Raw genomic sequence first — 12,304 nt, forward strand, 5'->3', positions numbered from 1 at the left:
TGAATTGAAGATCACCTAATACTAGAAAAAATGGGAGAGAGTATGTTTAAAATACCTAATTCATGTGTTTCTTTGTCTTAGATGTGAACAGATTGCCAGATTTGGGATCAGGAAGGGAGCTTTTTTCCCCAGAGCTGTTTGCTTAGCTCAAGTGGGAGTTCTTGTCCACTACTTAGGATCAGGTCACTTGGGAGGTGTTTTAAGAACTGTGAAATATAATGACATTTCCAACCCAACCTGCTGTGGTCCAGCAGCATGTTACAGTGATGGCAGCTGTTGATATTTTGTTGATACTAGGTCTTAGTACAGTATTTACTACTATAATAGTAGTAAATAGTCCTAGTCTCCTAGGACTATAATAGGTCCTAGGAGTTGTTTTGTGTCTGTGGTGCCTGTCACTCCACAGAGCAGGCATGAACCATTTTGAATTAGACCCCAACTACTCCAGTTACCTGTGAGTGTGGCAGATGGGACCTAAAGATCCCGGTAGTCCTTCACAGGCTTCTGCTTCTAAAGTGACTTCACTGACTGCAAAATAGTAGTATTTACCTTTACACACATAAGCTAGTAGGCTATAACAAGCAATCCTTTTGAGAACTATCTTTAAAACCATTGCAAGTATGGCTCCATAGCAGTTAAAGGTGAGCTAAAGCAACAATAGGACACCTCATTCTGCCTTTCCCTTTGTGACACCCTGCCACAGCAAAACCAGTTTTATATGGTTTTGTTTTTTGTTAGATTAGTATTCTCTCAGTGTAGCATCTCAAATCAGCTCATCAAATGGTTATGTGAATGGCAGTAGTGTTGTTCCTTGACCTAGAACAAATGTATGAGGTCTAAGACTGTAACAGTTTCCTTTCTTCTCCATAACTTTTGCAGGTACTGGGGTTGCTGGTGTGGACCCTGATTGCTGGAACAGAATACTTTCTATATCCAGCCTTTGGCTGGGTGATGTTTGTAGCTGTGTTTTACTGGGTTCTCACAGTCTTCTTTCTGATCATCTACATGACAATGACCTACACCAGGATCCCGCAGGTGCCATGGACCACAGTGGTAAATATGCCCATTCTTTGTTGTTTCAGATTTGCTGCATTATGAAGAGAATAAAATACTAATGCATTCTATGGGTGTAGTTAACCAACTGTACTTGTGCTTTTTACAGATTTTTCCCTAATTACTGTGTGTCTGCATACCTGCAGTGTTTAACCTTCATACTACCCAGACACTTTTAGAACACTTTTCCTATGATGTTTCACTGTTTTGTTCAGTGATTGATGCAGTGACTTGATTTTTAATGATGTATGCGTGACTAATACTTATGCACAGTGGCTTTTTTTTCTCCCTGTAGTGATTACATTCCATGAAGAATAAGTCTGTTCCTGCCTCTGAGCTAACAGACCTGGCCATATGTTTTAAACAGCAGAAATCCCTATTTGAATCAACACCATGATTTGGAAGTGCGACCCTGGCTTTTAAAACAGTAAAAGCAAAGGTAGTTCAGAGGTAGCAACAGTCTGAGAATCCGTATCTGGTCTACTGTGAAAATGGTGCTGAAAATTAGTGTTATATATATATATAAAAATGTAAAATATGTGCTACATAATCCTTTGCTTTTAGCTCAAGACTTAATGCAAGTCAGATAAACAGCTCATGTAATGACAGAAAAATTTCACATGCACTTAAAATTCCGATCCAGTTTTTGTGGCTTGAGCAAACCTGGCTAGCTGTACCTCTCAATGGTATATTTTTACATGATTTTCATAACAGGCTGGTGTTCAGGGTAATAGATCCTAAAAGTCATTGTCATCTCAGCCAACTGGCTGTTTGGGACCCATCCAAGAATTATTATAAATTTTAGCTTTGCTTTTGCCTGATGCAGTGAGATGCTGTTATCTTTTTTCTTTGCCGTTGGTTTTTTTTTACTAGCTAGAGATTATTGACTAGAATTCTGGTTTTTTTTGTGATATTTGACTGTTGTGCTGCAAACAGCTTGTTATAGACTATAGTGTGTACATGACTAAAATGGAATACTCTTTCCTTTTAGTCTTCCCCTTTGCTGCTGTAATAAATAGCCAGCTAGCGCAATTACAAATAAGAACCAGGCTTATGTTCAGATAGCTTCTCTGTTTTCAAGTTTCATGACCAGCAATTACCATTAAGTCTATAACACTGCTATAGAAATGTTGGATTATTTCAATTACAGCAGTAATGTGTCTGGGTACATTTAAAGGTGCGGGTTGGTTGTTTTTTCCCCATTGCATTAGGTGTAAGTAAAGTATATTCAAAGGGAAAGCATCTTTGTATCCACTTGGATACAGTTTTAGTCATTGCCCCTCTTTCATCAGTTTAACACTTTTATCAGGCAGCAGCTGCACATCAATAAGTTGCCCCTGCTCTACGCAGTAGACAAGCTGGAGTATTTGATTTGTTTCTACCTCATGTTGAGTGTATTTCTTGCTCTGAGTTCCAGACATACTGTAGATAAGATCACATAAATGTAGGTGCAAAAGGTAGTCTCCTTTTATAGTAAAGGGTAATATGAAGAAAAAATAAATGCAAAATAAGTAAAAGATGCTTGCATTTGAGCTTGTTTTTCCCTAAGGTAAGATTTAAAGGCTATTGGGAACAGCCTTTGAATGTGACCTCTGCTGCTCCTGGCTGGCCAAGAGAAAGGTTGGGTCTCTCTGAAGAGAGATGTTGTTAATGTCTTCAGTCAAGAGAGCATGACATACAGCTTTCTAAGTGAGCAAGATTATGCCCACCTTCCCCCATTCACTGAAGTATCCTGAATTTCAGTCTGCTAGTTATTGCTCTGCCTCCTTAGGCGACAGTTAGCTCAAACGATGCCTATTGTATGCAGTATCCAAAATTACATCTGGACTTCTCTGTCATAAATTCACTTTTTGCAGCTTAAGCACATTACCAAATTGCTTAAGATGCAGTTACTTTTACTGCAAATTAACCCAAAGGATGTGTTTCAAAACTGACTCTCCTTAATAGTGCACGTTCTTTGCTAAAACAATCAATGGAACCTTTTAAAATCTGGTAAACTTGAATTTAAGAAGCAGATGGTAATTTAGCATGAACCATTTGGTTTGAGTAATATATTGGCAGTAAAGGCCCAATCAGCTTGCATTGCATTCCATCTTCCCCAACAGTGTTATTTCCCAGAGCAGCACTTCTCAAGAATTATGTGCTTTTTTTCTCTTCTCTATGACAAGATATTGCAGGAATTTGTAGCTTTCCAGAGTATTTGAGTCTTTTTGGAATGGGAAAGCTAAAAAATCACAACAACAAATACTCTAGGCAACCAAATTTGGAGTTTGAAAATCAGCGCTTTACAGAAATTCACCTGAACCTGCCAATTGCTGGCATCTTATCTTAAAATTGACAGTTTGTTTTATTACTGCAGTGCCCAGATAAAACAAGAGAGGCCAGATCTGTGGATAGAGATAATACCTTTTATTAGATCAACTGATATAGGTGAGATAGACCCCCTCATTTATAAGTGTGCGAATCAAATCTCAAGTGCCAAGCCTTGGATTCCATCTGAGTGCTGAGGCATTGCCCATGGTTCCCTGCAGAAGGGTGGATAAATGGCTCTTTTCCAAATGCCCTGAAGTTGCAAGGACTTAGGAGCCACAGGAGGACAGGCATGTCCTTCAGCCTGCTCTGAAAACTGTAAGGCGGCTTTTTGCATGGGAAGTGGTGACCTGAAGACTGACGTGTGGAAAGATGACAGCACAGCGTGCTGCTCCCCGGAGGGGCCTGCAGTTGAGAAAGCCTGTGTTTGAGGAATGGCTTCTCTTCGGAAAGTTTTGAACCCTGCATGTCACGGGAGCGTGCAGCAGTGGGCCGCACTCCACCAAGTCTGAAATAAAGTCTGCCAGAACCAAATGTCCTAGAGATGGATGTGAAGTGCTTCTATAACAGACACGTCAAGCGGTTGATCCATGCTTTGGTGCATGGAGGGAACTGCTGATGTGGATACAGCTGTGATTGCTGCTTTCTGAACTTCTCGGGCTTTTTTTAAGATTCTGACAAGAGTTTGGTCACTAGTGAAGTCAATAGTGAATAATTGGCATATATTCCTAGTACCCACTGCATCATACCATGGAAGTTAGTAAGTTGGAGCTGCACTAGTATGGCAACATGTAGAGACATCCAGGGCAACAGAGTTAAGAGTTATGATATTTGTGTGACACTCCAGAGTGCAAACATGGGGCCAGAAGCTGAAGGGAGCAGATCATGTACATCACTAGGACCTGGTGTAATTGAGTTACCAATTCCTGCAGTTATAACTAGGTGCAAAGTATGTCACGGGTATTCCATTTAAACATGGCACCAGAGAACTAAAGTATATTTGATGGCCAAATTCGTATGTATTAGACAAGCAGCAGGGTGGAGTTTTGGGGGATTTCTTTTTTGTTTTTTAAGAATGAACTTCCTTTAGCCATGGCCAAGTAGTGAGTAAAGGACAAAGTATTAAAATTACATCCTTTAAAAAACCCCTCATACCTTCTTATCTATCTTTCATCTTCTTAGGCTTCAGTTCTCCCTTCCTTTCCTGTTCTCTCTGACATGCAAAACCAGAACAAACTGGTTTTGTTTGTTCTCTGTACTGTTATCTGAGATCAACATTATCGGCTTTGCTTCTTTCTTAGTAATCAACATAGGTACCGTGCAACATTAACTGCGCCTTGGAAGAGAAAATGCATCATCTGCCATGGATGGGTCTTGATGACCCATGTAGTCCATTCAGACTGTTCTCCTTGGTTTGACCTGTTTCTTTCTCCCCTCAAAATCAGGCAGAAGGGAAAGGTACTGAAATGTGGGAGAATATGACTGGAAAAAAATTACACCCTCTTTATCTCCTTCGGAAGTGGAAAAAAAAGATTTGGAAGCTTTACAAATATTCTTCACATGCCATAAGTTACTGATTCCTACAGTGTATCTTTGTGTAGATCAGAAATGTAAACAAATTGCAGTTTTGTTTTTCATGTACTGCCCAACACTTAGATTGTGATAACCAAACTGCGTCCTTATTTTCACTTCTGAAAAATCACAGCACACCAGCTTTAAGACTTCTCTGGATTTAATGTGATGGAGAGAACTCTTTGTCTAAAAGGTGCCTTAATGTTTATGGATCCTCAAAACAAGCAGTTAAATTTTAATCTTACAGATAGGAACTTGGAAGAGGGTAAAAATAGTTAAAAATCATATTTCTTGTGTATATTACATGTGTACATTATATTTCGGGGGAGAATTTTGTAGTGTTGGAATAGGAAATGGTAACAAATGCATGTGCATGTTAATTATGTCATTTGTTTTTTCAACAGGGTCTGTGTTTTAATGGAAGTGCCTTCGTTTTGTACCTCATTGCTGCCATTGTAGATGCATCTTCAGTTACCAAAGAACTGGACAGTCACAATTACAACAGCTGGGCAGCTTCTTCAGTGAGTTCATTTTTTGTTTAAATCAGTTCTGTGCCCAGTAAAGTTGTATCAAAAGATGCTCACTGGAAGTGTGGGTTGAAATGTGTGTGCTCTGGATTTGGAAAATCTGCAGACTGATACAGAAGCTCACACACAAAACCTATAGGCCGCTGTAATTTAGTTTATAGTGTTTTGGCTGTGACTAGAAATTCCACCAGGAGATGACAGATCAGGAAAGGCTGTAATGTTTTTAAGACTATACTGCTTTTCCCCTCACTTGTCCCCATCTGTCACTAGCTCCCTGGCAAAGGTTATAGCCGGCATGTCAGAGTAGATGAAACAGACTGTGTGGGCACCAAGTCACTTCAGTGCAGTGAAAGTTGGGCAACTTCAAAAGCAGTTTAAACTGACTCAGCTGACTTTGCATGCATGTGGATAAGATGCATTCAGCTTTTTGTGGGCTGAGCCATATATACAGTGCCTTCGGGAAGGTCCCGAAGTGGTATTGCTGTTTCTACAGTGATCTTCCTGTTACAGCCTCATCTTTTGATAGTCTTCTTCAGTCAGGTGAGCAATGCCTGAAAAATCATGTAACTTCCCACTGTTTTAAAACGGGTGCAAATCATTAATTAGTCTTACTACTTAGATTTGGAAATACAAAGCAGTGAGTCAAAGTAAGTGAAAAACAATCTTGTCACTTTCTAAATAGGTGAACACATTCTCTAGCTAAGTTAAGGGAGTTGTAAAAGAACTTTTTGCATGTTGTGGCAACAGCGGTCAAATGCAATTGTATACAGTAATTCCAAATTACAGCTACTTTGCTGACTGTTCATGCTTCTGCAGTTGTCCTCTCTGGACTATTTACAAATCCTGTCTTCCGTCTGAAGCTTACTGTATATGGCCATGAACACAGAGACTTGAAGAACACTTGCTATGTTGTTTTCTTGGGAATTGGATAACTACATCCCTGTCATTTCAGAGGTGTTCAGGGTCTTCTCCCCTTGGCAGTTCGTAACTATTGATCTGTTACTCAGTCACTGCTGTTGACAGGAACTTGCTCGTTGCTAGATAAGCTTCCATGCTGATTCAGGTTTTATGTAAAATGCATGAATGCTCAGTGTCTCATGGGATGCTTGGAATCTCTTCTAATACCTCCTAATAGTGCTTATCTAATGCACTGTCTAAATAAACTATTAAATATAAATTCCTGCTTTCTGAACCCATTAAGGGTTTCATGGGTAGACATTTGTGAGAATTTAGCAAATCCTCTATCCCCAACAGTCATTCTGTTAAAGATTTTAGATAGAGCTTTTATTTCCTAAGAAACAAAATTATTGGAGAAGACAAGTGCTACAAATTTCTATTGTAATAAGATTTCATATCATCATCTACAGGTTTTGGTGCCACTAATTAAATTTACATTAGACAAGACTCACCAAGAACCCACTGTTGGAGGGCTTAGATTTGCTGCCTGTATGCATGCTTAGTAGTGCCCTGCTCTCAGAGCTGAAGTGCCTACCCAGGCCAATGATGGTATATAAGCAAGAAACATTGGTAGAATCATAAAATAGTTTTAGGCTGGAAGAAACCTCTGGAGCTTATCTGGTCCAACTCTCTCCCTTAAAGCAGGGCTAACTCATATAAGGCTACCACGACCTTGTCCGCTTGAGTTTTGAGTATTTCCGAGGATGGCTATTCCACAGTGCCTCTGAGCCTCTGTTGCCATGTTTGATTACTCTCACTGTGATTTCCTCCCTAATATCTGCTTGAAATGTCCCTTCTTGTAACTTGTGTTTTTTTCTCTTGTCCTATTATTGCTCACCTCTAAGAAAAGCAGTGTTAATTCTATTTGCCGTGTCAGCTTTATTTGGTTCAGTTACCAGCACAAAACATTCTGGGATTATCGTAAGACCATTTTGAACATGGTCTATTTTGAACAGCATGTAGTGATTAACAGGAACTTAGCCACTGGCACTGAACTGGACTTTATCAGTACCACTGAAATAGTTCACAGCTGTTCTTTGGTGTCCGTGTGCATATGCTGCATGGATTACAGATGCAGCACCACTGATACTGCATTGTTTTAATCTTTAAACATAAAATAAATCTAGCCTGCTACAGAAGGCTTATTCTGTAACCAATTTCTGACAAAGTAGTAATATCTCAAGGGGTTGCTGTCGCTGTTGCTTGCACTGAGGAATACTTTAGTCACCAGTAGAGGACCTCTGGAATCGGCAACCTAACCGGTACTGCAGTTTGAGAACACATCTGGGCCTGCATTTGAATCCAGGTTTTCTCAGGAAACCAACCTGTTTTGACTCACAGTGTGCTATACTGAGGTACAGGTGGGCTGTAGGTAATTCCTGGAACAGAGCAGCAGTGCAGGCGTGTTAACTTGAGCTCACACTGTCCCATGGACTAACCCTCAGTCTTTACCAGCAAGTGATGTTAAAAGCAGCAAGGTTAGGATTGGTGGGAGTCCAGTCTATAAGATCCATATTGAAGCAGTACAATGTGGAGATATGAGTTGAAATATGCCATGTTCTGGCTGCTTCTAGGCCCATATTTCTATGTATAATATAAGCTTGCTTACATAGTGTGACTGAGATGGCCACACAAGTACAAGAAGGTGCAAAAGTGCCATTTTACTGAGCCTGCTGTTTTCCTTTTTCCAAATCCATAACTATTGCCTTTTTTTTCTTTTTTGTTATAGAAATGACAGTGCTCTCAAATATATATTTTTTCCTAATATGTATTTTTTTCCCTTCTCTCTACAGTTCTTTGCCTTTGTGGTTACCTCCTGCTATGCTGGAAATACGTATTTTAGCTTTATATCTTGGCGATCACGAACTTTGCAGTAACTATTTTGTTACAATGAATTCTGTAGTATAAAATATTTTGAGGATTATACTCTTGACAAAAGCTTGGAAGAGGGATGCGGTCTTTTTGAACATTTCTGTTAGAATTGACACTATATTCTTTGACATTAAATGATTATTTGTAATCCAATACCATCTTTAGAGACATCTAACACCATCTTTGTATTGTATAGTAAAATTTCTTACTGCTTCTTTTAAAATTAACATGGTATTTTTCTAGACATTGTATAGATGTTGTTACTAAACCTTTAATAAATCTTACTCCATGAATGTGCCAATTTTGTAAATGTAGCTTTTAAAATGTTACAGATATACTTTTGATACAGAATGCTACAAATTGAAACTAAGATATGGATACTGTCGTGTTATTATGTATAAAAACTGACATTGTGCAGAAAAAAACCTACCCAAAACTCTAAAAATAAATAAATAAATGACCCAACTGTGCATGTTTTATAAACTGGGAGTAGAAGGCTTTTTAAAATTCTTTTTCATAGTGAAATATACGCTACTAAGAATTCTGATGAACCCTTCAGTTTGCAAATTCTAACAGCTTCTCACAGTCATGAGATTGCTTTTGGAACATGTTAGTTTAGGCCTGAAGCTTGCTGAAGGAATGTTGTGCCTGAAACACATTATCTTAACAGGTTTCTCAAATCCAGCAGGCTCCAAGGCTTAAGTCTAGACAACGGCCCCTTGGTGCTCATTGTTTAACCTACTGAAAATATGACAAAACACCTGCAGAAGGTAATACATTTTGTTTCTCAGGGGACTGTGTTTCTTTTCTTTTCTCCTCACATTAGGCCATTAATCTGTCCTAATTAAAATCTGAGCTTCTAAATCCTATTAAATGATACAAAGATTAAATCCATAGAAGAACTGTCATGATGCCAGCGCTAGAAACAAAGAATTTCCTCCCTCCTTTCTGTCTACTGGCGTCATCTGTGAGTTAGTTTAACAAATGAAGTTTTTAATTTCATGCTCGTATTTAAATACCTTTGAGTCAAGCAAAAGTATGACAGAAGATTATTACTTTCAAAACAGATACCTTTGAAAATTACTTTCAAATACAAATTACCTAAGGATTTTTTTTTTTCTCCAGGAATTACGCGGAGAATGTAAGGTCATGATTATTTGGCGATATTATGTGAAGTTTTCCTCATGTAAAACTATTGGTGAATCTTTTATTCCTGGATTAAGAAGATTTGGACTCTTTCCAGTCTTCAAAAACTTAGTTGGACAATTATATATGGTAGTAGAGAAATCTTACTGCTTAAAAGAACTTTATTTCTCCCTGTAACTAAATGGTGTGTGCTTACTTACGTGTGTGCCCTGCAGGAAAGAAGACATATCAACAGCCAGCTAATTCTGTACTCAATCACATTGTTTTGTTCTTGATTATCTGTCAGAGTCACAGGATTTCAGTGTAAGGGAAGCCAAGACATTATTTAAAACCCTATATTTGTTTGCAGCTTGCATCTGGCCTGCACAACAAAGGTCAGGCTGTCTGCTGCCTGCTAAAATTATCCAGCTGTGAGAAGAAAGAAGGGCTACCAACTATGCATTTTATCTACACAGATAAAATGTGTCATTAAAATCCTGTATGCTCTTTTCCATTGCTGGAAAAAAATCAAAGGCATAAAAATGATCCAAATGTCAACTGATAAAATGTGACTAGAAATATAGCTGGAATTAAAATCTCATCAGGAATAATGCTTTAGTAGTAATAAAAATTCTTTCTTAAATGATATTTGATGTACCTATTTTAAGTCCGAAGAATGTGACTATGTTTGCACAAACCTTTCATGATTTGTGGTAACTGCCATGGTCTGGTCTAAAGTCATAACCCAGATGACATTTGTGGATAAAGGTAGTAAAAGGGAGTAGAGCTAAGAGGGAGTAATATGTTTCATCCAGTTTACCAAAAACTGTCATGGAAACTGTGTGCTACATGTCAGAATAAACCCATTAATGAAGGACAAACCCATGTTATTACCAGATAAGGAATGATTCTGAAAAAATACCTACCTCCTCTCTGAGTCTTCAGTACTCATCCTCAAGGGAAGATGTGCTGGTTTTGTTTTTGCAAACCATAACTTACCTACTTACCTGCCTTGCTCTTTGCTTTTAGAAAGATATATGTTCTTTCTTATCTCTCTCACTTCTCATCAGTTGCCCAGGTACCAACAGGCTGTTTTTCACCTGTTCTGAATATCTAGTTAAAATTGGAGGAATCCGTACAAGCTGAGAATTACTTCTAAGTTTGCTCCTCCTATTTCAGGCCTGAAGAAAGGCATAAGCACCAAAAAGGTTATGTGTTTCTTCAGTGCATTACTCTTAAATACTGACTTGCAAACTATGACTTTTGCATTTGTATATTCTAATATTGATAAAGGAGATAAGCTAGCTGTGGTTTATCATATAACAAAACAAGATTTGTGGCTGAAGGCATTGCTCAGTGTTCATAAGATTGAAAGAAGCCTTATTAAAAAGAACAACTGGTAAGTGATGTAATCATTAGTGAAATTCTTAATACAGATATCGAGGAGAATAAACAAAATGCTAATCAATTTGTAAAATGAAGAGATTTGACATTAACTTGTTTCAGACAAACAGCCTCTGAAAAATTGAAGTCAGATACTTGATGTCAACTTATGGCCATCAAATTTCATTTATTAAGGAGTTGTCAGTACCTTTTATCATCATATGTGATGCACTAAGCATGAAGTAAATAGCAGGAGAACTGTAATAAAACTTCAACATCAGCTGTGTTTTAGACTGACTTTGTGACAGTAGTTTACAGAAGACTTCTGGGTAGCAAACGACTGTTACTCTACTTGTATTACTTTAAAGGTATTTCTGTTTCACTGGGCAGAACTCGGATTAGCAGGGCCCCAGTCATATGCGTACTTTCAAAAGAAGTTAAGAACTAAAGAAGCTGAATCAGCGTGTAAGAAAAATATATCTTAATAGGAAGTACAGAAGTTTCTAGAACCTTCCTCTACAGGGCTTGCAAAAAAATCATGTAAGTGTGCATGCTTCTGAACTTGAACTGTAAGAAGAAGAACAAACCAAACCCCTCTTTCTCAGCAGCTAGCATTTTACTCTTGTGGAGATTGACAGTGTTGTAGCTTTGATTATCTAATGACATGACATAAAATTTGGTGAGATGCGTAATATCTTTTATTGCAACTACTAGCAGGCTTAATAGAAGTCCAAAACTATGTTCTGCTTAGTTGATTACAGACCATTGCCCACACTGGCAAACGCTGTCTTGCTCATTGTAAATTACTTATGCTAGTCCCTTATTTGTGTTGGAGATCATCTGAAATTATCTGTCTTCCCTCATAAGACAATGTAATTTGCTGAAGGAGCTATTAAATACTAAATCGGAACAGAATGTGCATCCTAACTGCAGACCGGAACAGGAGAAGCTGGGTTACTACTTTAATAAGTATAACAGCAGCACATGCCCAGCTCGGAGGCCTGCTATTACCTCACTTGTAAAAAAGCAAAACAAGTTATTTTTAAACTTGAGGAAATGTATAGCTTCCTTTGCTGAGTTTTGTTAGCATCTCTGCATTATTTAATTCAAACACTGGGGCTGAGCCATTGGGACAGTCGTTACAGTTTTGCCTGTTGCTGCCTATTTAATGCGGATGTTTTATATTTTACGAGATCATGAATCAGACGGTTTGAGGCTTTTGTTGTTGTTGAGAATAAACGTCGTGTGGGAAGAGGCCGTTTGCAGCTGTGCCTCCACCGTGAAGCGCCGGAGCAGCTCCCCTCCGAGAACATCGCCGACAAACTTTGACACGCCGAGGGGTCTTCCACCGTTCGAGTAAAGCTACTGTGGCGGCCGGGTCGGTGCGGAGCTCCCCCCCCCGGCGGCCACACGATGTACGCAGAGCCGTCTCTCTGCCGGCTTGCAAACGTTCGCTCCGGCCTCTCTTTTTGTGTTACCCAGCTGCAAACGGGGACGGCCCGGAA

The 12,304-nt window shown here is 38.9% G+C and overlaps 1 protein-coding gene across 1 annotated transcript in view; it reads left to right on the forward strand.

Annotated features, from left to right (window-relative positions):
* The window catches only part of CMTM8 (CKLF like MARVEL transmembrane domain containing 8), a 35,947-nt gene extending 27,191 nt beyond the window's left edge, over window positions 1-8,756 (forward strand). Inside the window, exons 2-4 of the mRNA XM_030511679.1 lie at window positions 880-1,053; window positions 5,340-5,456; window positions 8,213-8,756. Of these exons, the coding sequence (XP_030367539.1) occupies window positions 880-1,053; window positions 5,340-5,456; window positions 8,213-8,296 (375 nt within the window). The 3' untranslated portion in view covers window positions 8,297-8,756. The remainder of the gene's footprint in view (window positions 1-879; window positions 1,054-5,339; window positions 5,457-8,212) is intronic.
* The last annotated feature ends 3,548 nt before the right edge of the window (window positions 8,757-12,304 follow it).

This window comes from Strigops habroptila, chromosome 1 (genome assembly GCF_004027225.2).
Source record: "Strigops habroptila isolate Jane chromosome 1, bStrHab1.2.pri, whole genome shotgun sequence".
In the NCBI taxonomy this organism is placed as follows: domain Eukaryota; kingdom Metazoa; phylum Chordata; class Aves; order Psittaciformes; family Psittacidae; genus Strigops; species Strigops habroptila.